The 26,718-nt window shown below is 48.0% G+C and overlaps 1 protein-coding gene across 1 annotated transcript; it reads left to right on the forward strand.

Moving 5' to 3' along the window:
- The first annotated feature begins 21,822 nt into the window (after positions 1 to 21,822).
- On the forward strand, positions 21,823 to 25,440 carry LOC125552548 (metal transporter Nramp2). Its single transcript, XM_048716149.1, has 4 exons — positions 21,823 to 22,487; positions 23,726 to 23,862; positions 23,954 to 24,606; positions 25,056 to 25,440. The coding sequence occupies exons 1-4, from the start codon at positions 21,919 to 21,921 to the stop codon at positions 25,260 to 25,262; spliced, it is 1,566 nt and encodes a 521-aa protein (XP_048572106.1). The 5' UTR covers positions 21,823 to 21,918; the 3' UTR covers positions 25,263 to 25,440.
- Positions 25,441 to 26,718: the final 1,278 nt, after the last annotated feature.

Genomic DNA, 26,718 nt, shown 5'->3' on the forward strand with positions numbered 1-26,718 from the left:
TATGCTTCCACGACTATGCTACCGTTTAGTGATAAAGTAAAGCATTACAGCGCGATTGCATTGCATACAATAAAGCGACAACCATATGGCTCCTGCCAGTTGCCGATAACTCGGTTACAAAACATGATCATCTCATACAATAAAATTTAGCATCATGTCTTGACCATATCACATCACAACATGCCCTGCAAAAACAAGTTAGACGTCCTCTACTTCGTTGTTGCAAGTTTTACGTGGCTGCTACGGGCTTAAGCAAGAACCAATCTTACCTATGCATCAAAACCACAACGATAGTTTGTCAAGTTGGTGCTGTTTTAACCTTCGCAAGGACCGGGCGTAGCCACACTCGGTTCAACTAAAGTTGGAGAAACTGTCACCCGCTAGCCACCTTTGTGCAAAGCACGTCGGGAGAACCGGTCTCGCGTAAGCGTACGCGTAATGTCGGTCCGGGCCGCTTCGTCCAACAATACTGCCGAACCAAAGTATGACATGCTGGTAAGCAGTATGACTTATATCACCCACAACTCACTTGTGTTCTACTCGTGCATATAACATCAACACATAAAACCTAGGCTCGGATGCCACTGTTGGGGAACGTAGTAATTTCAAAAAAAAATCCTATGCACACGCAAGATCTGGTGATGCATAGCAACGGGAGGGGAGAGTGTGATCTACGTACCCTTGTAGATCTATAGCGGAAGCATTAGCACAACGCGGTTGATGTAGTCGTACGTCTTCACGGCCCGACCGATCAAGCACCGAAACTACGGCACCTCCGAGTTCTAGCACATGTTCAGCTCGATGACGATCCCCGGACTCCGATCCAGCAAAGTGTCGGGGAAGAGTTCCGTCAGCACGACGGTGTGGTGACGATCTTGATGTACTACCGTCGCAGGGCTTCGCCTAAGCACTGCTACAATATTATCGAGGATTATGGTGGAAGGGGGCACCGCACACGGCTAAGAATATGATCACGTGGATCAACTTGTGTGTCTAGGGGTGCCCCCTGCCCCCGTATATAAAGGATCAAGGGGGGTGCGGCCGGCCAGGAGGATGGCGTGCCAGGAGGAGTCCTACTCCCACCAGGAGTAGGATTCCCCCCCTTTCCTAGTTGGAATAGGATTCGGGAGGGAGAAAGAGGAGAGAGAGAAGGAAGGGGGGCGCCACCCCCTCTCCTTGTCCTATTCGGACTAGGGGGGAGGGGCGTGCGGCCCAGCCCTGGCCACCTCTCCTCTCTTCCACTAAAGCCCACTAAGGCCCATATACCTCCCGGGGGGTTCCGGTAACCTCCCGTTACTCCAGTAAAATCCCGATTTCACCCGGAACACTTCCGATATCCAAATATAGGCTTCCAATATATCAATCTTTATGTCTCGACCATTTCGAGACTCCTCGTCATGTCCGTGATCACATCCGGGACTCCGAACAAATCTTCGGTACATCAAAATGCATAAACTCATAATATAACTGTCATCGAAACCTTAAGCGTGCGGACCCTACGGGTTCGAGAACAATGTAGACATGACCGAGACACGTCCCCGGTCAATAACCAATAGCGGAACCTGGATGTTCATATTGGCTCCCACATATTCTATGAAGATCTTTATCGGTCAGACCGCATAACAACATACGGTGTTCCCTTTGTCATCGGTATGTTACTTGCCCGAGATTCGATCATCGGTATCTCAATACCTAGTTCAATCTCGTTACCGGAAAGTCTCTTTACTCGTTTCGTAATACATCATCTCGCAACTAACTCATTAGTTGCAATGCTTGCAAGGCTTATGTGATGTGCATTACCGAGAGGGCCCAGAGTTACCTCTCCGACAATCGAAGTGACAAATCCTAATCTCGAAATACGCCAACCCAACATGTACCTTTGGAGACACCTGTAGAGCTCCTTTATAATCACCCAGTTACGTTGTGACGTTTGGTAGCACACAAAGTGTTCCTCCGGCAAACGGGAGTTGCATAATCTCATAGTCATAGGAACATGTATAAGTCATGAAGAAAGCAATAGCAACATACTAAACGATCGGGTGCTAAGCTAATGGAATGGGTCATGTCAATCACATCATTCCCCTAATGACGTGATCCCATTAATCAAATGACAACACATGTCTATGGTTAGGAAACATAACCATCTTTGATTAACAAGCTAGTCAAGTAGAGGCATACTAGTGACGTTTGGTTTGTCTATGTATTCACACAAGTATTATGTTTCCGGATAATACAATTCTAGCATGAATAACAAACTTTTATCATGATATAAGGAAATAAAATAATAACATTATTATTGCCTCTAGGGCATATTTCCTTCAGACAACTCTAGTGATGAATACTGTGATGAAACATCAATTAATCATGCTAATCAAGATAAAACGAATGACAATGATAAGGAGAAGATTGAGTCTCTAACTAAAGAACTAAACACTCTTAAGTTAGCTCATGAAACTATCTTAGGAGATCATCGAGAACTTTTAAGGACTCATGAGAAATTACGCTTTGAAAAGCTCAACCTTGAGAAAGAGCATGAGTTCTTAAAAGCAATCAATGATGATCTTCGCAAGAAAAGTTCTTCTTACATTTCCAAGCGTTTACTCTTATCCACTTACATGCCTCAAGTCAAGTCTAGTAACAAGAACAAGAAAGATTCTTCCTCTAGTAGTAACAACAATCATGCTAAATCCAATATTGTTGCTTCTAGTAGTTCTCTTGATTCCACTAATGATTCTCTTAGCCAAGTTACACTTGAGCAAGAAAATAGCTTATTGAAGGGAATTATAGAGAAAGGTGTTTACAAGAGCCTTGCCAGAAGTAAGCAATTCGAGGAAATTGTACGCAAGCAAGGAAGGCACCGGAAGAATCAAGGTGTTGGTTTTGAACGAAAGTTCAATGCCAATGGAGTTGAGTGGGAAGAAGATCAATACTCCAAGACGAAGTTTGTTCCTCAACAAGAGAAGTATGATCCTACTTCTCTCAAAGGGACACAAGCTCAAGATGATCTTCCACCACAAGACCACAAGCAAAAAGGCAAGGACAAGCTTCAAGAGGAAATTGATGCATTTGAAGAAGCTCCTAAGGCCTTGGTCAAGTGGGTTCCCAAGACTACTTCAAGTTCCACTTCATCGAATACAACTACAACACCGAGGATTCCCATCAAGATGGTGTGGATCCCAAAGAAGAACTAGAGAGTTCTTGAGGGTGACTCCGCCAACATACTTCACCCTTATCATCTTGGCAAGAACAAGTTCAATCAACTTCCACATCTTGCACTAGTTGAAGGAGTCACAAACCCTCTTGTTGGTAAGACAAGGGACAAGGTAACCTAAAAGCTTTCATAGACATCATCTTGTGTGTGCATCACTTTATGTCTATGGATATCCTTGTTTGTTCCTTGTGGGACTAACCCGTGTAGGTATTGAAAGTGCAACTCACTCCAATGGATAGCTTCAAATGATCTACATCAACATTGAGCATCCACATCTTCAACATCTACATGAAGTCATCATCGACAAAACCCAAGGTTAGTTCATCCCTCTTAGGGGGGATCTCACATCTAAGGGGACCTTTACTCTAAGAATTAAGCTAAAGCAACTCTAATGGTGTGAACACAACAAATGCTTTATGTAAAAGTGGTAACCCCACTTGTGCTTAAACGATGAGTATGACCTATGATCAAATGTTCTCATTTGACTCCTAAGTCAATATACTCATATATAGATGACCTAGTCATCACCAATTGTTTGATAGATGCTAGAATTGGTTGTGCATGCTTTGCCACATATTTCAATTGCCATTTTATTGTGTGAGCATGTTGATTGCATATTTTACTCATTCGAGGACATCCACTTGTTGTTTTGATTGATTGCTTTTCTTTTCTTTTGCCAAGTGGATGGACAAGAATGCCTAAGAACCCTCTCTAGCTATCTATGCTTTTCTCGTCTCAAACTCTATTCATGCTACATCACAAAATTTGATCAAGTCAGATTCGAACCACTCAGTGTGAGGAGCACTCGGAGTCCCCGATTCGTCATAGACTTAAACTTCCAAAACTTCTTTGTGCGTTTCGGTCTGACCGATTCATCCATTTCGGTCATACCGAGATCACTAAGTCGATCTAGGTTTTCAATCTCGGTGGAACCGATTTGAACCTTTCGGTCACACCGAGTTTCAGTAACTGCTTGTAGTTATGAATCTCGGTGCCACCGAGTTGTTCCACTCGGTCACACCGACAGGGTCGGGCTATATATACTCACGGGCAAAATTTTGGAAATTTCTCTGAAACCCCTTTGCCCGCGCATAGCTCGCTCTGCCTCCTGGGTCTCCGGATCATCCTCCTCGTCGCCAGCCGCCTCCTGTCACTGGTCTCCGCCACCGTCAACGGAATTCTTCCCCGCCGTTGCCGCCGTAGCGAGTTCATCGCCGAACTAGGGTATGGACTCGATCACAGTGCTATCCCCGTCCGATTCCTAGAACATTGTGTTCATTATGATTCTTACCATGATTGAAACGATCTTATCCAGTCAAAACACTCCGTAGATTAGAGTTGAATTGAAAATTTAGGGTTAGCTTTCCGCCAAAACCATCTCGGACCCACCGAGTTGTGGAACTCGGTACCACCGATTTGGCTCAGGCCATTGCACATGTAATTTTCGGTCTGACCGAGAATTGCAAATTGGTGTGACGGAGTTCAAGACTTTGTGAAACCCTAGCAGTCTCGGTGCCACCGAACTGTGACTCGGTCTGACCGAGTTCACTAGTTTAGGTTCCAACAGCTACTTCGGTATCACCGAGTTTACAAATCGGTTGATCCAAAATGCTTTCTGTGGAAAACTAAAACTAAGTTTTTGACTCATTCTTTTGCAAAAACCTCTGCATTTTGTGATGCTCATCCACTCTATATCATCTATATCTATTCACGGGGTCTGCTGTCAGTGTTTGCAATATGTCTGATCAGAGTGACAGCCAGAACAGGTCAGAGGAGCAGGTTCACCTGAGTGAGGGCACTAGTCCCTCTAGCAGTTCAGATGATGGTAGCAGGAGCACTCCCAGCAACTTGCCCAAAGCTGCCACCAGAACAAGGAAGAAGAAAACTTCAGAGTGTGAGGATGAAGACTATGTGGCAGTTGAGGATGAGGCCACTTCCAAGAAGAAAGTGGTTAAGAAGGAATATAGCACTGCTGCTGCCACCAAGCCAGACATGAAGCAAAAGGTTCCTGCAAAGAGAATTCCAATGTCTAAGGCCAGAGCATCTACTCAAGTCCCTTTGGGATCTGAACCCAAAGAGGCTGCTGCAGAAGGGAAGAAGAGGAAGGAGAGGATCAAAAAGACCACTGCTAGAGTGCTTGGGAGATCCTCAATCATGAGAGATTCTGAAGAGGAAGAGGAAGAGGAAGAAGAGGTTGCTGCACCAGCACCTAAGGCCCAGAAGCTTATGGGTGATGCTACCAGGACAGGGGCTGCTTCATCAAAGCCCAAAGAAGCACCCAAAGCAGCCTCCAAGCCCAAGAGTGCACCTAAGAGGAATACCAGGAGTATACCAGCTGCTGAGAAGAACAAGGACCCAGTGCCTGAAGTTGCCGCTGATGAAGATGATGAAGGACAAGTCCTGAGAAAGCTCAAACCTAATATTCCAGACCACAATGATGCTCATCCTGTGGCTGAGAACATGAAGATCAGGAGAGACTCAGGGTTGAGGCTATGGAGAGAGACAGATCCATATGCTATCAGGAGAAGGACTGTTGTTGATTACAGGTTCCACACAAAGGAACAACAGGACTTCTATGAGACAGTGTTGTTGGACAAGAAGCCTATAGTGTGTGAAATGAGGTGGGTCGACTGGAAGTATATCAAGGAAAATGAGGAACACTATCCTGGTGTGTTTGACAGCTTCAGTGCTTGTGGAGTCACAGACTTTGTTGGGAAGAAGCTCACAAAGTGGAATGAGGAGCTCATAATGCAATTCTACTCCACAGCACACTTCTATCCAGATGGCAGGATAGTATGGATGTCTGAAGGTACAAGGTACCACTCAACTATTGAGGAATGGGCAAATCTGATCAATGCTCCTAAGGAAGAAGAAGATGACTTGGATGTCTATGCCAAGAAGAAGATGGATCACAACTCTATGGCAAACATGTACAAGGAGATTCCTGAAGACCAAGCTTGAGAGATGTTCTAGTGCTATGCATTTTCTATGAACTTTTTGGTAACTTGTTGCCAAAGGGGGAGAAAAATGTATAGATCATAGGCTTCGAGAGAGAGCATTGCTTTTTATTCTCTCTTGCTTTGGTGGTTGAACTTTGTTTGTCTTTTGATTGCTTGAGATACTATGCTATTATCTGTGAGACATTGATGATCATGTGGTTGATCATAAGCTACACTTATGCTTGTTAGATGATATTATCTTACTTATCCTTATATGATCATTCACTTTGCTTGGTGGTGAGTGCATGTATTTAATTCTTATCATTTTGAGCGCTCCACCAAGATGTATGTGACATGGAAGAGTAACCCATAATCCTAACTCATTGTGCATTTGCAGTCCAAAGCAAATCTTAAGATATGCACAAATTTAGGGGGAGCTCCTGCTTTTCACATACTTCTCAAAGCGACAATATCTTTCACTCTCATTATCATTTGTCGAAGCTTTGATCTATATGTTGTCATCAATTACCAAAAGGGGGGAGATTGAAAGTGCAACTATCCCTGGGTGGTTTTGGTAATTCCTAACAACATATAACTCATTGAGCTAACATTATTCCAAGATTAATATTTCAGGAAAAGCTCAATGAATGGCATGGCATGGATGAGGAAAGTGGATCCCTCAAAATTCTAAGGACAAAAATTTTGGCTCAAGCTTGAAGCTCAAGACTCTACATTTTATATTTTAGTGATCCAAGATCACATTGAGTCTATAGGAAAAGCCAATACTATCAAGGAGGGATGAGGTGTTGCTTAATGGCTTGCTTGCTCAAAATGCTTAGTGATATGCTCCAGAATCCTCAACTACCTTCCCACATCCACATATGACCTAAACCAAAAGTCAAACTCGGCCCCACCGATTCTTTCTATCCGGCGCCACCGAGTTTCAAATGTCATAGCCACTGCCACAAACCCTAGCAAATCGGTTTCACTGATAGGGATCTTGGTCTCACCGAGATGGGATTGTAAACTCTCTGTTTCCCTTCGTAACGTTTCGGTCTTACCGAGATGAGCGATCGGTCCCACCGAGATTGCAATGTAAACTCTCTGTTTCCCTTTTGTAACATTTCGGTCTCACCGAGATGAGCGAATCGGTCCCACCGAGTTTACTTGACCAACTCTCTGGTTATCTTATTACCAAAATCGGTCCCACCGAGTTTGTGTAATCGGTCACACCGAGATTACATTATGCCCTAACCCTAACCATATCGGTCCTACTGAGTTGCATGTCAGTCCCACCGAAAATCCTAACGGTCACTAGGTTTGCTAAATCGGTCCGACCGAGTTTAACCATTCGGTCCCACCGAGTTTGGCAAATTGTGTGTAACGGTTAGATTTTGTGTGGAGGCTATATATACCCCTCCACCCACTCTTCATTTGTAGAGAGAGCCATCAGAACATACCTACACTTCCAATACACATTTTCTGAGAGAGAACCACCTACACTTGTGTTGAGGTCAAGATATTCCATTCCAACCATATGAATCTTGATCTCTAGCCTTCCCCAAGTTGCTTTCCACTCAAATCTTCTTTCCACCAAATCCAAATCCTGTGAGAGAGAGTTGAGTGTTGGGGAGACTATCATTTGAAGCACAAGAGGAAGGAGTTCATCATCAACACACCATTTGTTACTTCTTGGAGAGTGGTGTCTCCTAGATTGGCTAGGTGTCACTTGGGAGCCTCTGACAAGATTGTGGAGTTGAACCAAGGAGTTTGTAAGGGCAAGGAGATCGCCTACTTCGTGAAGATCTACCGCTAGTGAGGCAAGTCCTTCGTGGGTGACGGCCGTGATGGAATAGACAAGGTTGCTTCTTCGTGGACCCTTCATGGGTGGAGCCCTCCGTGGACTTGCGCAACCGTTACCCTCCGTGGGTTGAAGTCTCCATCAACATGGATGTACGATAGCACCACCTATCGGAACCACGACAAAAACATCCGTGTCTCCAATTGCGTTTGAATCCTCCAAACCCTTCCCTTTACATTCTTGTAAGTTGCATGCTTTACTTTCCGCTGCTCATATACTCTTTTGCATGCTTGCTTGAATTGTGTGGAGATTGCTTGACTTGTGCTAAGATAGCTAAATCTGCCAAGAACTAAAATTGGGAAAAGGCTAGATTTTTATTTGGTCAAGTAGTCTAATCACCCCCCTCTAGACATACTTTCCATCCTACACATAGTCACGACTATGCCCTTCCATCTTAGTGATGGTGTCTTCGTGAGCCTCGATCATGTCATTGGCTTCACCAAGTTGTTCCAAGAGAGCAACAAAGTGCTTCTTGGATTTTCCCTTAAGTTTGCCCATAAAGGCCTCAAACTCATTTGCCTCCACATTAGCTCCCTCAAGTTCATTAATGCTATCCGTCGGAGAAGGATGATTAATGATGGTAGTTTTGATGTTGGGGGTTACCTTGTTGGTGGCTTTAGCCATGAGGCACTTGGCGGTGATGCTCTCATTGGGTGAGTCGAAGAGAGACACCCGTGGAGTCGTCCCAATGGCAACGGAGGCCATGGCAACCGACTCATCACCTTCATCATCGTCATCATCCTCATTGTACTCTTCTTGTACCACCAATGCCTTGGGAGGAGTCTTCTTGGTGAAGTTGCTCTTGTTGGGGAACGACTTGGCCTTGTCCTTTCGGATGAGCTTGCCACCATTGTCTTCCCTCTTCTCATATGGGCACTCCGCAACAAAATGACTCACGTTGCCACAATTGTAGCAAGTCCTTACACGTTGCTTGCTCTTCATGCCACTTGAGTTGTTTTTGCTAAAGTTTGGCCTCGAGTTTTTCTTGCTCCAAAATTGCCTTGAAGCGAGTGCCATGTGTTCATGATACGCATACTTTGTATCTTCGGGGTTGCTCTCCTCTTCTTCCTCTTCTTCTTCTTCAACGGTGAGCTTGGCCTTCAATGCAAGGTTGGGCTTCTTTGCCCTTTGAGAACAAAGCACCGCATTGTCGGCGGTCTTGTCCAAAATGTTCATGGCCACAAACTCATCCAACACTTCGCTTGAGGTCAAAGTGTGGAAGTCCGGTCTTTGACGAATGACGGAGGACATGGCCTTGTGGTAGGGCATCATTGCCTTGAGGAATTTGCGCTTGATCCAATTGTCATCCGTGTCCTTGCTCCCGTGATCTCGTAGTGAGACCGCGAGTTTGGTTGCTCTCCGATAAAGCTCACGAGGTTCTTCATCTTCTTTCATTGCAAACTCATCGGCCTCATCTTGCACCACTTCATAGTTGGAGCGTTGAATGCTTGCGCTTCCCCGGTAGAGAGAGACAACACAATGCCATGCGCCTTTGGCCAAGGCGAAGGGCCGGAGATGAGGTAGGTCTTCGGGTGGAATTGCATCTTGAATGATGAAGAGAGCATTCTCATTGAATTCATTATCTGTGGCTTCTCGAGGAGTGAAGTTGCTTGGATCATGCGGATAGAAACCTTCTTCAATGATTCTCCAAAGGTTAGTGTTCACATGATTTAAATGACGTTTAAAGCGGTAAACCCAAGAATCAAAGTCCTCATTTTTCACAATCTTAGGGGGAGGACCGGCATGATTCAAATGAGTGGAAGGAACCGGTCCACCGTAAACAAGTGGTGGTTCCACATGAGCAAAGATGCCGGTGCCATTTTTACCACAGAAGAAGGTGCCTTTTCACTACTAGCTTCCCCCTTATCGGAGATAGCATCCGTCACCTTGTCGGTGGGATCACCCACTTTCAGCGGTGCGGTGGATAGTTTAAGCCCCTCAAGGAATTTAGTAAACATGCTTTCAACCTCGGTCGTCATGGAGGTTTTCAATGTCTCCAAGGCCACATTGAACTCCTCACGAGAGACCGAGGTTCCCCCATCGCCCGTAGACGAGGTCTGATTCGCACCAGAGTGTTCCTCCACACCGTCTACGGTATCAACCATACTCTTCGGATGGTAAAGTCCTTAATAAAGAGACGAGGCTCTGATACCAATTGAAAGGATCGATATGGTTGACTAGAGGGGGGGGGTGAATAGGCAACTAACAATTTTTAGCTTTTCTTTAACAATTTAAACTTTGCATCAAAGTAGGTTGTCTAGATATGCAACTAGGTGAGCAACCTATATGATGCAACAAGGATAGGAACACAAGCAAGCAAATGATATCAAACAAATAAGCTTGCACAAGTAAAGGAACGAGATAACCAAGAGTGGAGACAGTGGAGACGAGGATGTGTTGCCGAAGTTCCTTCCCTTTGAGAGGAAGTACGTCTCCGTTGGAGCGGTGTGGAGGCACAATGCTCCCCAAGAAGCCACTAGGGCCACCGTATTCTCCTCACGCCCTCACACAATGCGAGATGCCGTGATTCCACTATTGGTGCCCTTGGAGGCGGCGACCGAACCTTTACAAACAAGGTTGGAGCAATCTCCACAACTCAATTGGAGGCTCCCAACGACACCATGAAGCTTCACCACAATGGACTATGGCTTCGCGGTGACCTCAACCGTCTAGGATGCTCAAACACCCAAGAGTAACAAGATCCGCCAGGGATTAGTGGGGGGAATCAAATTTCTCTTGGTGGAAGTGTGGATCGAGGCCTTCTCAACCACTCACGAACAAATCAACAAGTTTGATTGGCTACGGAGTGAGATCGGGCGAAAATGGAGCTTAGAGCAATAATGGAGCTTAGGGTTGGAAGAGATAAGTCAACGGGGAAGAAGGGGACCCCTTATATAGTGTAGGACAAAGATCCAACCGTTACCCACCAACCAGCCCACGGCCAGCGGCACTACCGCGCCAGGCCAGCGGTACTACTGCAGGGCCGCGCGGTACTACTGCTTGCTACCAAGCGGTACTACCGCACGGCTATGCAGTACTACCGTATTAGCCCGCGGTATTGCCGCAACCCCAGCGACTGCAAGGTCAGATCTGACGCGCAGGAGCTGAGGGAGGTACTTGCGCAAGCGCGGTACTACCGCGCCTCCATGCTGTACTACCGCAAGGCAGAAATCCCCTAGCCAGGGGGGAGGAAACATCCGTGCCTACTACCACAAAGAAACGGAACAAGCAAAAACCCGACACAGTAGTACTGCCGAGGGGCGGTACTACTGCCTGACAGCATAGTGCGGTACTACCGCGGAGCGAAAGCGGTACTACCGCGGTAGGTGCGGATGTAAAAAAATTACATCCGCCCCTACTACCGTGAAGGAGCAGCACTAGCCTGGTGGGCAGCGGTAGTGCGGCTCCAGGGGAGCGGTACTACCGTGGGCACCTGCGGTACTACCGTGCCACCGCATGGTACTACCGCTGATGCCTACGGTACTACCGCTTTCCTGGGAGCAGTACTACCGCGACCCAAACCAGCAGCCAGAACCAGGGAGGCGAGAAAACGGAGGAAGCTCCAAGGGAGAAAGGAGGGGACAAGAAGGAGACGTGTACGTGATGATTCCACCCAAACCTTTCCAACGCGGGCCCCCTCTTAATAGTACAGCTTTCCTACGACTCAAGTCCACAAAAATAAACATAGAAAAGACGCCGTCTTCAACAGTCTTCGAGGGGCACCCAACCGTCTTGTGCCTAGCGATGAAATGTCTGGGATACTCAAGGCAGACGATTAGTCCGCAAATGCGTTGTCATCAATCAGGGATAAATATGCCCTTATAACCCGCCACCCACTTCATAGCCACAGTCGAGGATTCGACTGATACACTGGAATACGACTCCGAGAATATCGACGGCATGGACAATGATGCCGATGACAACGAAGACCCCGTTGATACAACTAAGGAACAAGACGAATGGGAAGATAGGCAAGCCACACACGAAGATTCGGAGGACGACAATTACCTTCCGCTCTCTGAGGATGAGGTGGGCCTCGGCATTGAAAATTTCATCGTGCCTGAGGAACCTCGTGAGAAGGAGCGCTTTAAGCGCCAACTAATAGCCACTGCAAGGAGCCTGAAAAAGAAGTAGCAGTAGCTTCAAGCTGACCAAGATCTGCTCAATGATAGATGGACCGAAGTCCTAGCCACCGAAGAATACGACCTTAATGGACCAGCCAAAAGCTACCCAAAGCATAGATTGCTATCCTAGAGCGACGATGAGGCGTTGGAGCCCGTACCATCATCGCACAATACGGCAGGTCGACCACAACTGGGCCCAGGTAAAATGCCAACTCAAACCGAATACCAGACCGCGCTACCTCACAGTAAAAGCAAGAACAAAACAACTCAGGGTTACACATACGACCATCAAAAAGACTCGGGTAGCAAAGCAGAACACTCAAGATCGATCTACAGATCGCGAGGACATAACTCGACACATGACGATGGCCACCTATTCGGACGTGACAAACCTAGCCACACCCGGGCCAAAAACCGCAAATGGACTCTGTCGGAGATACGCCGCAGTGTGGCCCAACATAGAGGCGCCGCACACCCTCCTTGCTTCACAAATGAAGTAATGGAGCACGAATTCCCAGACGGTTTCAAACCCATGAATATCGAATCGTACAATGGAACAACGGATCCCGCGGTATGCATCGAGAACTTCCTCCTCCATATCCACATGGCCCGCGGAGACGACCTTCATGCCATCAAATACCTACCACTAAAACTCAAAGGACAAGTTCGGTACTGGTTAAACAGTCTGCTGGAAAATTTCATCGGCAGTTGGGAGGATTTGGAGGACGCCTTTCGCAACAACTTCAAAGGAACATATGTCCGGCCACCGGACGCCGATGACTTAAGTAATATTGTCCAGCAGCCCGGAGAGTCAGCCAGGAAGCTCTGGACCAAGTTCCTAGTTAAAAAGAACCAAATTGTCGACTGTCCGGACGCGGAGGCCCTTGCGGCCTTTAAACATAGCGTCCGAGACGAATGGCTTGCACGCCACCTCGGTCAAGAAGAACCTAGATCCATGACAGCCCTTACCGCTCTAATGACCCGCTTTTGCGTGGGAGAAGACAACTGGCTAGCTCGTAGAAGCAACAGCGCCAGCGACTCGCGCACTTCCGAAATCCAAGACGGCAATGGCAAGCCACGACGAAGCATGCACAACAGTCGCAATGATAATGAAAGATCACGCGACATAGCGGTCAACGCCGGATTTAGCAATCCCAAGCCCGGTCAACGGAAAAGCCATTCAAGGCAAACAGAGACGGACCATCCAAACTAGACATGATATTGGACCGGCCTTGCCAGATTCATGGCCACCCCAATAAACCAGCTAATCACACCAACAGAAGCTGTTGGGTCCTCAAGCAGGCCGGCAAGCTCAACGCTGGACACAATGGAAATGGGCCACTAGGCAACAAGGACAACAGAGCGACTCACCAGCTAAATGACGGAGGGCGGAAGCAATTTACCCCTGAAGATTGATCAAATCCGGAACAGAAATAGCAGTTCGGCTTCTGTTGCCCATCTCGTACACCCGTTAAAACTATACCGCACATACATAACTACGCACTCAAGATACCATGGGCATTGACGGAAGCACAATACGGACAAATCTGCAGGCACTCCGGTAACATTCTTTAACCGCTTTCCTATTTTCTTTTCTTTCATTATCTCCTAAAAGCAGGTGGCGCAAAGGGGAAGCACCTACGACCGACCCCATAGGAGTTCGGATCCGTACACTCACCTATAAGGCTACTCCCTTCAAGGATTCCCCTCGCCGAGGACAGGCAATGTAGACGTGCGACAGGAGGTCCAAAATAACTTTTGTAGACCGCACTCTCTTTCCGAGTCTGTATCATGCCTTTTTCCTCTACCTTCGACCCAGGGCATATCAAATTGCCGGGGTCGTGGCCTTTATGTATATCAAGTAACCATTGGCACATCACTCAGGTCCCAGTTCAAAATATCCAAATTAATCACTCGCATCTTTTCGCAAAATTAATACGCCTCCTATGGTTGTTTCATAGATATACCCCGGCTTAACTTGCCAGGGGCTCGGTATGGGAACAAATGAGTTGCCAACAAATCCGAACAGCTTTCACATCGTACTTCGGCGTCGTGAGTTTGGCCTTATATGCATCAACTCCGAATCATGTCTTGGGTCAATAGTTGGGTTGCCCGGCTCCTGTGCTTGCTATCCTACGTTCCGCTCTATCGGCTAGGGTATTAAAGGGAGAACTACTGCGATTGTGCTACCGGTTCACCCGGTGACGCACCTCAGTAGAGAAAGCCGAAAACTGACTGTCATGATGCGACGAGAGCTGGTCAACCACTCGATGACTTATCGGAATCTCTAGCGATTCCTCTGTGTCACACGAAGGACCTCTTTTCTGGTCAATTATGTAAACGCATCGTATGAGTAAGCCGCATACATACCAGGGGCTATGTCGTAGACCCACCATAAAACTCCTATGGCTAAGTGAAAGTGTTAACGCCCTATAGTCTGGTTGCCTGGTTCGCCGCATTGACACCTCCTTCACGGACCAAGACGTTGGGTCAAGAGTGATCAGATGCTTTTTCGAACACCCCTGTACTTCCTACAAGGGGGCTGAAGCCGATGACTGGAAAACTTTCGGATTATATTAAAACGGCCGCACAGGAGGAACACAAGATTTCGAGCAACATATACAAATAGATTTACTATAAAATTGTCTCGTACAATTCTCATACACTTTACTCGAACATTATGTCCTTCGAGCATTGACCCTCTATCAAGCGGGCGGCTACAAAGACGTCTTCAAAATAATGCTCTGGGTCGCGGCGGTCCTTGCCCTTGGGTGGACTCTTCACCGCAACGTCGATGGCCTTCATATTCCCCCAGAACATCTTGACTCGGGCAAAAGCCATCCGTGCACCCTCGATGCACACCGATCGCTTCACAGCGTCGATATGCGGCACTACGTCAACAAGCCGCTGCACCAAGCCGAAGTAACTGTTCGGGACAGGCTCAGTTGGCCATAACCGGATTATGACGTTCTTCATGGCAGCACCGGATATCCTATGAAGCTCGGCCCACTGGGACATCCGCTCATTCAGCAAAAGGAGGCGCTTCAAGGCACCGAATTGTGACCAGAACAGCTTCTCCATTGCGTACCCGTCTCGCGCCTGATAATACTGCACCGCATCGGCAGAACTATTCGGCAAGTCTAAAAACTCATCTGGAGAACTCCACAATTGGTCAGCTGAGTATAGTTCGGATCGCCGAACTTAGCCTGTAGAAAAAATGGCTTACCAACTGCAATCTCCCCGGCTTGCCGGATCTCCTCACGGGTTGCTCTGGATTCAGACCGCGCTTCTCTCGCCTCTCGTAGGGCCTTGTCAATTTCAGCCGTTTTGGCTTCATTCTCCTTCTCCAGGAGTTCACACTGGCTAGCAGCACTTTTTAGCTCAAGCACCATCGTGGATATATTCTCCTCGTCTTGACACCGAGCAGCTCGTTCGGCTTTTAATTCAGCCGATGCCTTCTCGGCAGCCGCATTACTACACCGGGCCCGCTCCTTGGCCCGGGCTAGCTCCGCCCGAAGAATTTCAACGGCGGGGGCACCATCTGCAGCCAGGCACAACTTTCAGCATCATGCTTATATCACAAAAATGTATGTGCAGGGACTGCTCTGAATACATACCTTGCGACTCATCAAGACGCATATTGATTAATGTAACGTCATCCCCGGCTACATCAAGCTTCCGTTGCAGCTCGGCAATATCCGCAGTCTGGGCAATAGCCAGGGGGAAGCAGCCTGTGTTCAAAGTTAATCAGATTAGTCCTCGGATATTTCTTTCGATCCTCCGATTCGCTTCCTATGGGAAGCCAACCCGAGTCTTAGGGGTTACTGTCTATACACAGGTGTATTTTCTGAATAAAACACAATTCCACATATTACAGTACAAACCTCGAAGCCTCTCAGTAGACTCGCAAAGGCCTCATCCAATCCGCTCTTTGCAATCAGGGCCTTTTTAACCACCGTACCCATCAAGGTACGATGTTCCTCCGAAACGGATGCCTGCCGCAGCATGTTTGTCAAGATATCCGGCACCTCTGGGTCTCCGGAGGCAGCCGCAGGAGTACGGTCACCCTTTGAAGGGACCCGTTTATTTGTATCCGGCCGCATTCCGAATTGCTCGGAGTCTTCATTGTTGTTCCCCGGACTTTGGACCATCAAAGTATCACCTTCGTGTATCCCTTGCACCACTTGTTGGTCAGGGGAGACCCTCCGCGGCGACACCTCAAGGTTGTCTGCCCTATTGGACGGAGAAGCCGGTGGTGGCGTCTCGCTTTCCATCATCTTCGGGAGAAGGTCCCCCAAGGAGGAGGATTGTCGAAGGGGACTGCGCGCTGAGCTGCAAAAAATATATATTCCAGGCATCATAAGAAAAGAACGGGATAGGTTTAAAACAGCCATGTTCACTTACGATTCTTCGATGTCCTCTAGGCCCGGGCCGCCCTCCAGAGGCATCTTGCCTTGCTTAGGAGCCCGCTTCTCCCAATCTTTGGAGGCGGCCCTCTTCTTCCTGGGAGGGAAGGAGATAGTTCCCCCCCTTCATTTTTGTCTTCGGATGAGGGGATTTTTATTCCACCGGACACAAAGTCCGAGGTTACCTGTGAATAGAGGTCATCCTTGGTCCTCTTGCCCTCTGCCTCGTCCTCCTTCTCCGGCATCGGGTATGGTGCTGGGGCTAGCATCCTTGTTAGGACCGGATTCGCTGGACCCTCGGGCAGAGGGGCCGAAGCATAATCAGTTCCGCCTTCTTTATCCAGTCCTGAAAAAAGATAGCTTGCTTAGTATCGTATTACTTTATGCATGACCACAAAGTATTCGAAAGCCAAGTGCTTACCGGGGTATCCGGACGATTACAGTTAAGGCCAACATCCTCAGCAGTATCCGGCCAATGTTTCCGCTTCCCGAAAAATAGCTTCCACACCCCTTCGTGTGTGGCATCGAAGAAGTGTTGGAGGGTCTGTGGTCCCTCTAGATTAAAATCACACATACGGCGAGGCCTGCGCTGGCAGGGCAGGATTCGGCAAACTAACGTCACTTGGATCACACTGACGAGATCGATATCTCTCTCGAGGAGGGTCCGGATGCGGCTTTGTAAGGTCTGCACTTCATCCACTAATCCCCAGTCTAGCCCCTTTGTTGACCCATGACGCGAGCTGTAACGGTGGGCTGGGACGGAAGGTGGGGGCAGCTACCCACTTAGCACTGCGAGGCTCTGTAATATAAAACCACTCACACTGCCAGTAATTGGAAGCCTCGGAAAAAGAACCTTTTGGCCAAGGAGTGTTGGCGAGTTGGCTGATTGTAGCACCGCCGCACTCCGCCTGTTCCCCGTCGACTACCTTCGGCTTCACACCAAAGGTTTTGAGCCATAAGCCAAAGTGTGGGGGGATTCGAAGGAAGGCCTCGCATGTAATGATAAACGCTGAGACATGGAGGATAGAGTTCGGGGCAAGATCGTGAAAATCTAATCCGTAATAAAACATTAGCCCTCAGACAAAGGGGTGAAGAGCAAACCCTAACCCCCAAAGGAAGTGGGAGATGAATACCACCCTCTCGCTGGATCTGGGGGTCGGGATAACTTGTCCTTGAGCAGGAAGATGGTGGTTGATCTCTGCGGTCAGATATCTGGCCGCCCGAAGCTTTGTGATATCCTCCTTTGTAATAGAGGAAGCCACCCATCGGCCTTGGGACATAGATCCGGACATGATGGGAAGGCTGAAAGCAATGTAGTCGAACCTTGGGTGCTGGAACTCAGGGTTGGGGAGGCATAGGAGAGGTTTGGCATAAAAAGACGGCCCTTGGTTCCTTTATATACACCTCCGGTATTGAACGTCTCCTCCTAAGCCTAGGAACCTTCCTATTTCTGAGGAATCTTTCTCGCAGGACGGTTGGGTTACCCACGCTCATATTGATGAAAATCCCATAATAAGGGGACGTGATCTCTGCTTTGACAAGACGTGCCAATGACAACCGCGTCTCGAAACGTGGGGTGAAAAACGGTCCAAAATTATGACCGGACAAGCGTGACGTCACCAAAGTTGTCAGCAGATTGGACTCGTGTGTTATTATACTCTCTGCGGTTGTGTGCGGCGTGTGTTACAGGTCCGGACACGATCAATTCGTCTGGAGACTATTCGGGAGTTCGGAAGGAGGAACCCGCCTTGCAATGCTGAAGACAGCACTGCGCGCCAGATACCTTATCATTGAAGCCAGGTTCAGGGGCTACTGAGGGAGTCCTGGACTAAGGGGTCCTTGGGCGTCCGGCCTGTTATCTATGGGCCAGACTGATGGGCTGCGAATATATGAAGACCGAAGACTGTACCCGTGTCCGGATGGGACTCTCCTTGGCGTGGAAGCAAGCTTGGCAAACAACTATGAAGATTCCCTCTTATGTAACCGACTCTATGTAACCCTAGATCCCCCCGGTGTCTATATAAACCAGAGGGTGTAGTCCGGAAAGGATATACTCAATACCTTAGTCATACATGCTAGGCTTCTAGGGTTTAGCCATTACGATCTCGGGGTAGATCAACTCTTGTAATATTCATATTCATCAATATCAATCAAGCAGGACGTAGGGTATTACCTCCATCAAGAAGGCCTGAACCTGGGTAAAACTTCGTGTCCCCTGTCTCCTGTTACCATCAACCTTAGACGCACAGTTCGGGACCCCCTACCCGAGATCCGCCGGTTTTGACACCGACACCCTACCCAATTCGGATTGGGATTGGGGGGGCGCCCCCTCCTATGCTTCCTTCCTCTCTCTCCCACTATGGCCCAATAAGGCCCATATACTTCCCGGTGGGTTCCGGTAACTTCCCGGTACTCCGGTAAATGCCCGAACTTACCCGGAACCATTCCAATGTTCAAACATAGCCATCCAATATATCGATCTTTACGCCTCGACCATTCGAGACTCCTCGTCATCCCCGTGATCACATCCGGGACTCCTAACAACCTTTAGTACATGAAAACACATAAACTCATAATACCGATCGTCACCGAACGTTAAGCGTGCGGACCTTACGGGTTCGAGAACTATGTAGACATGACCGAGACTCATCTCCGCTCAATAACCAATAGCGGAACCTGGATGCTCATATTGGTTCCTACATATTCTACGAAGATCTTTACCGGTCAAACCGCCTAACAACATACGTTGTTCCCTTTGTCATCAGTATGTTACTTGCCCGAGATTTGATTGTCGGTATCATCATACTTAGTTCAATATCGTTACTGGTAAGTCTCTTTACTCGTTCCGTAATGCTACATCCCGTAACTAACTCATTAGTCACATTGCTTGCAAGTCTTATAGTGATGTGCATTACCGAGAGGGCCCAGAGATACCTCTCAGATACACGGAGTGACAAATCCTAATCTCGATCTATGCCAACTCAACAAACACCATCGGAGACACCTGTAGAGCATCTTTATAGTCACCCAGTTACGTTGTGACGTTTGATAGCACACTAAGTGTTCCTTCGGTATTCGGGAGTCGCATAATCTCATAGTCATAGGAACATGTATAAGTTATGGATAAAGCAATAGCAGTAAACTAAACGATCATCGTGCTAAGCTAACGGATGTGTCAAGTCAATCACATCATTCTCTAATATGTGATCCCGTTTATTAAATGATAACTTTTTGTCCATGGCTAGGAAACTTAACCATCTTTGTTTAACGAGCTAGTCAAGTAGAAGCATACTAGTGACACTCTGTTTGTCTGTGTATTCACACATGTATCAAGTTTCCGGTTAATACAATTCTAGCATGAATAATAAACATTTATCATGATATAAGGAAATATAAATAACAACTTTATTATTGCGTCTAGGGCATATTTCCTTCAATGCACCCTCGTGAAAAGAAACCTAAAAGTGGCAAGGGTATCTCCGACGTCGTCCCTAAATCCAACTCATGGACACGGATATCCAACACTATATAAAAAGCAGAGTTGGTGATGATGGTGTGCTTGCCATCCTGTAATATAGGTCGTCCGATATTTATCTAACGGATAGGAAGGAGGCTATGACAATTTACCCGCACTCCTCTTCACATTTGCAGATAAGGCCATCCCTCGTTCATCCTTTTCTCCCACAAAATAAACTACTCATACAAATGCATCTTCATGTTCCGTGCAACGCACGGGCATCTTGCTAGTCCAACACTATATCTCAAATGTCTGTCTCTATAAACTTTTTTTAAATATAGCCTTCCACCAAACACTTCATATAAGGGCATCTCCAACAGCAACCCGCAAATTTTCTCCCGCATATGTTCACGTACAGTGGGGGACCAGTCCACGTACACGGAGGCGGGAGGCCGACATCCAACGCTAGCCGCATATATTTCAAACTCTTTTTCAACATACCGGATGAAATTCATGCAAACACGGCCGAATTTCATACAAACACGATGGATTTAATTACATTTCAAATATTTATAACAAAAAAAGACCCGCCCCTAAACATATCCTACGGCGGTGTTCGCGGTCTGCGCCCTCGATCGGCAGGTCGCTTCAATGGCGGAGGCAGTGAGAGGCCGCATCCGCCCTGAAGCGTCTTCAATGTTGAGCGGCGTGCTCTACAGCGGCATGGACGCGAGCAGCTGGCGTCGGGCGGGAGCGCGTGGGGGAGGTGGGAGGGGTTTTTGACAGGGTAGGACGGTCAGAAGCGGGCTTGGCATCGGTCTGGACTCCCGCAAACCTCCACACGTTTGTCTCCACTTTGCAGGAGAAATCACGTCTGGACCACCGCACAGACTGATACAGAACTACGTTGAATGGCTTAGGCGGTCCAGACAGCATGATCCGAACGGTTACGGAAGGTTGGCGGGTCCTCCTTGAAGATGCCCTAACATAACTAGTGTGCTTCACTGGTTGTTAGCACATGAAGCAAGCTAAGGTTAGTGGCTTCCACCAAAGAGAAAGTTAACGACTGAAGGAGTACTTCCTAAAAAAAATGCACTTCTGAAAGAGAAAAATGGAAGAAAAGTCTGCTCAGAGGACAATCATAAATGCTCATATACATGCATGTAGGCTCACCTCTATAAACGCATATACCTAGATTTTACCCTTATGACACATCTTAGTCGACAAGACTTCTTCTTTCACCGAACAAACATCACTAAAAAGACTAAAATAAATTAAAAAATGTGAGAACTTAAATTCTGATGGACTGCTTCCATCATAATCTAAGCTACGTCCATTGGGAGAAGAGTCTTCCCGTTGTAATCAAGTGGTAAAGGTAAGTTCGTGCACGACTCTTGAGTTAAGCTCGACCGATGACTCAACCTGATCTCAAACTGAAAAAAAAAAGATAAAACTGTCCCTCTGGGATGATTGTTTAGTCGATGCCACATTCTGTTACGCACAACCGCCGTGCATCGTGTCCACAAACAAACTAAAGCACTCCACACCAAAATATACGGTGCGATTTTCTCCGACGCGTTGCTTGAAGCAACTACTCCATCTCCATGGCGGTTCTTCTGGATTTTCCAGAGTTTCATTCAAAAGGAGGAGATAAATACAGTAGATCTTTCTTCTTCTTGGAGTAAAACACACAATTTCCATTTTATTTTTATGATTTGATTGATGCCGGACGTCGAAAAAGGCAGTTAATGTTGGGTTTATATTAAAGAAAAAAATGTTTGGATTAGGAAATGGAGCTATAAATTCGTTCTGACAGAAACCAGTCCTGGTTTCACGAAGGAGTCAGAGGAACTCCCATCTCCCAACTCACTCGCCCGTCCAACCCACTCCCCGCTCGCGCACGCATCCTCCTGCGCTCCCATGGCGTCCCGCGACCTCGCCGAGAGCCTGCTCCCCGGCGGGGGCGGGGGTGGGGGCGCCTCCTCCTCGCACGACGAGTACGAGGAGCGCGCGTACGACTCGGACGACAAGGTCTCCATCTCCATCTCCGACTCGGAGCCCGACGACGACGGCGAGCCCGGCGCCGCGCGCGCTCGCCCGACCTTCTCCTGGCGGAAGCTCTGGCGCTTCACGGGACCCGGCTTCCTCATGTGCATCGGCTTCCTCGACCCGGGCAACCTCGAGGGGGACCTGCAGGCGGGCGCCGCCGCCGGGTACCAGCTCCTCTGGCTGCTGCTCTGGGCCACGGTCATGGGCGCGCTCGTTCAGCTGCTCTCCGCGCGCCTCGGGGTCGTCACCGGGAAGCACCTCGCCGAGCTCTGCCGCGAGGAGTACCCGCCCTGGGCCACGCGCGCGCTCTGGGTCATGACGGAGCTCGCGCTCGTCGGCGCCGACATACAGGAGGTCATCGGCAGCGCGATTGCCATCAAGATCCTCTCCGGGGGCATCGTGCCGCTCTGGGGCGGCGTCGTCATCACCGCCTTCGACTGGTCAGTTTGCTTCCCTGCTCCAGCTCCTGCTCCTGCTCGCGACCAGAATTAATTCACGGTCCCCATCTCTGTTCTTTTCCTCTTGGCACCCAACTCAAACTGCATAAGATTTTGGCGGCCTCTAGTTTGTTGGTTGGTTGCAAATCGAGCCGAGACTAGAGCTCGCGAATAAGTTGGTTCAGGTGTTCCTTTCTCTGGTAGGTAGTAAAAATCTGCGCAGCGATGGCATCTGAAGATTCGATGCGTTTCTTCGCGTAAACTGACTCTGCTTCCATTTCTTTCCCTTTTCTCGTGCTTGTCTTTGGATTCGTTCAGTTGATCAGCTCCATCTTGTTTGTTGGGTAATAAACAATACATCCAGCGTGTTTTTGGTGTGCTGTGCTTGCAGGGAATCGATCCCGAGTGTGACTGCTCCTTGTTTGCTTCCTCTTGTTGGTTTGCTGCACAGCGGTTCATAGTACTAACTTTTGGGGCAGTCCTCATCTGGTGGCTGAAAATTGCCACACAAATATAAAAGCATTTTTGGGCTAGAGGGGCTTCCCTGCTCCGTGCTAATCGAACGAAGCTGTTGTTGTTTGCACGCTTTGGTTGCTCTTTTTTTTTTGTAACATCGGCACAAAAACAAAAACAGTCTGGGCTAGAGAAACATGCAGACAAAGGAGTTCTGTTAGCTTTGTCGATATCACAACTTCACCATGTCCGAGGGTTGCAGAATGTTTGTGACCTTTTGTTCCAGATGTGGCTTCACTCTCTTAATAATTATCAGTATAATTTTGTGTGGCTCAGGCGGCACTGCATGTTTATTGGTCGGTTTAGTACCTTCTGTTATGTTTCTCTTTGGTCAGAGACTTGTAGTTGTTAAAGAGATTAAAATATGGACATGTGTTCTTGTCTATTATCCGTACAATTCCACTACTGCTTATTCTGAATCACTAACTGCCACAATGTTTTGGGATTTTTTGGATGGTGAGATTGATAGCAATGGAAGGAACAAAAAATGATCAAATAATTGTTTGGAGGAGTCCTGCCAAAAATTTAGGGGTGGATAATGATTAGACAAAAGTTTCTGTTTATCCTTTGTCTGCTATATGGTGGTGTTCTTCAATCCTTGTCTGATTTTGACATCAGCTTTGTTTATGTACCACCAACTGCCTCTTTCCTTTTATGGTGAAGAACTTTTCGGCAGAACTGATATGTATTGCTATACTTTGGCTCATATGACATGTTTTTCATGCCAGCTTCATCTTTCTATTCCTGGAGAACTATGGTGTGAGAAAATTGGAAGCGTTTTTCGGCGTCTTGATTGCAACCATGGCTATATCATTTGCGATCATGTTTGGTGAAACGAAGCCTAGTGGAAAGGAGCTTCTGATCGGTAATTCTCTGTCTGATATGTTGGCAGATGCTTTTGTTTCTAATGCACTCTTGAGATGTAGAAGAATTTATTCAGTATTTTTCATAATTAGGTTTGGTGGTTCCAAAGCTAAGCTCAAAGACCATCAAACAGGCGGTTGGAATTGTGGGCTGCATCATCATGCCCCATAATGTTTTCTTGCACTCAGCGCTAGTGCAGTCCAGGAAGATTGACACAAAAAAGAAATCCCGTGTTCAAGAAGCAGTGTACTATTACAACATTGAGTCGATTCTTGCTCTCATCGTCTCTTTCTTTATTAACATCTGCGTTACAACGGTATTCGCTAAAGGATTTTATGGATCCGACAAAGCTGATAACATAGGTCTTGAGAATGCTGGCCAGTACTTACAGGAGAAATATGGAACTGCCCTGTTTCCTGTCCTCTATATCTGGGCTATCGGGTTGTTAGCGTCTGGACAGAGCAGCACGATCACTGGCACATATGCAGGCCAATTTGTCATGGGAGGTTTCCTTAATCTTCGATTGAAGAAGTGGTTACGAGCAGTGATTACTCGAAGCTTTGCCATTATTCCGACTATGATTGTGGCTTTATTTTTTGATACTGAAGATCCTACCATGGACGTTCTGAATGAGTCGCTCAATGTTCTTCAGTCCATTCAGATTCCATTTGCACTAATTCCTCTCATCACCCTTGTTTCGAGTGAGCAGCTCATGGGGTCATTCGTGGTTGGTCCTATCACCAAAGTAAGTTTGCTTTGACTTTCTGTTATTCATAAAATTTATAGCTTTCATGCTAGCAGTGAACTTAACTAGTTCTTCAAGTGTTACATTTGCTGCTGTATGAGTTGTTGGTCGTGTCACTGCATAAGATTGTGTAATTCGTCTGAAAGGACTAAAAACCTTTTAATCCCGTAATTACCGAGCAAAGAGCCCTTAATTTCGGATCCCGATTTTACTTAAGCACCTACAGCTGTATCCATTCAATATTTTCCAACTTCGGCAGATTTTTGACCAGTTTTTTCTGTTTAATTAGTCTGCAATTATATGTTTGATAATGAAATTGTATTCATATGAGCAAAAAGATCATGAAGATATAATGTTTTTGGCGGGTGGTGATAATGTAACGTTGTAGAAATGGTAGCAATGTCCGTCCCTCGTTTGCTATGCTAACTTAAATTTGTGCTCTTGTTTAGGTGATAAGTTGGATCGTTACAATCTTTCTGATGCTCATCAACGGATACCTCATCCTGTCCTTCTACACCAACGAAGTGCGGGGCGCAGTCGTTCGTTCAAGCTTGTGCGTCGTGCTGGCTGTTTACCTCGCGTTCATCATCTACCTGATCCTGAGGAACACCACGCTGTATTCCCGCCTTCGCTCATCAGTCTCAAAGAGCTCATGAGAAAGAGTGTTAGTCATTTCATCTCCATGATGAAGAAGATGAACGGGAATGGATAGATAATATTGGGAGAAAGCTGCTCCCCAGTGTACAACCTGTACGGCTGCCTATTTGTATTAGCTCCGGGGGAGAGGTCTATATTGTATATCCGTTGCTGTTGTATAATTGTATTTGTGGATTAGCAGGCTTCCCCTTTAGGATTGGGCTAAACCAACACCAACACCAGCATACTTGAGGTGGTAAATGGTAGGCTAGTGCATGAAGTTTTACATGGTATTACCGAAAAAGGCTTTTGCCCCGCTTTATATATAAAGCACCAAACCACAAGCATCCAGTACAACGGCACGCCACGCCACCGTAACACACGCACACACCCAAGACATGATACATAGGCGCTGAGCGTAACAACACCACTCCTAGCACTACCGCCCCGAAGATATGAAGCTACATATGATGAACCATGTGCTCCAAGGCGGCGCCTTCAGGAAGGATACGACGCCGGAGCGCCGCCACCGCCCGATCCAAGGATTAGAGTTTCCCCCCGAGCCGCATGACGGGCAATGAGAGCCGCGACGACGCCTTCAAGAAGGGAGCGATCTTCGTCGCCGCCGGTCCGTCCGAAGATAGAGCAGGTTTTCACCTCGGCCAACAATCACCGCCACCGAACGCCACACCCCGGCAACCACGCCGCCCACACGACCATGATGACCGGGCAGCATCAAGGCACGGGCTTTGTCCAAGAGCACCGCGCAACCACCACCACCAGGGTCGCCGCCCCAGCATCCAAGACCTCGACACCACCTAACCCGTGACCCGCCACACCCCAATGAAAGAGACGAGCGGAAAGGTCCCACCTTTCACGCCCCTGGGCGACCCCCAGCGTCGAGACCCAATAGGTCGGCCAGAACTGGCATCCACCGACCCATCCTGCTGCCCCAAGCGCGAGATGAGCTCGGTCCTGCAGCGACGAGAGGGGGACGAGGTCAGTCCTGCTGCATCGTGCGCGAGACGAGCTCGGTCCAGCTGCATCGTGCGCGAGACGAGCTCTGTCCTACAGCAACGGGCGCGAGACGAGCGGTGGACCGCAGCTGGGAGAGGGCCAGCCCTTTGATGGAAGTAGCGTTCGAGCGATGAGGAGATGGGGTGAAGGACGAGACGGTCCGAACGCAGACAAACCGACACCGGAGGAGCCGGCTGTTGCCGCGGATAGAGCCATCGAGCCACCGTGAAGCCGCCACGACAACGGAAGGCCACCGAGACCTGCCCATGCCGCCGCCCACGGCCGGAGCAGCAGCCACACGCGGCAGCTGCCCATCCGCGTCGCCCGGCGAGCTCCAAGCGCCGGAGCCGTCGGGCACGCACCACCGGAACCACTGCCACTGCGCTGCCACCCCAACCAGCCGAGGGGGCCTCGGCCAGGGCCGCCGGCCGCAGCCCTAGCCGTCGCGGCCCGCGCCGC

The sequence above is a fragment of the Triticum urartu genome, chromosome 4, assembly GCF_003073215.2.
Source record: "Triticum urartu cultivar G1812 chromosome 4, Tu2.1, whole genome shotgun sequence".
NCBI lineage: Eukaryota > Viridiplantae > Streptophyta > Magnoliopsida > Poales > Poaceae > Triticum > Triticum urartu.

Bases quoted from the DNA above. Each gene is read 5' to 3' on its own strand.
- LOC125552548 (XM_048716149.1), top strand. From the start codon at position 21,919: ATGGCGTCCCGCGACCTCGCCGAGAGCCTGCTCCCCGGCGGGGGCGGG. The intron at 22,488-23,725 runs GTCAGTTTGCTT...TTTTCATGCCAG, and splicing joins GTCATCACCGCCTTCGACTG to CTTCATCTTTCTATTCCTGG. The intron at 24,607-25,055 runs GTAAGTTTGCTT...GCTCTTGTTTAG, and splicing joins TGGTTGGTCCTATCACCAAA to GTGATAAGTTGGATCGTTAC.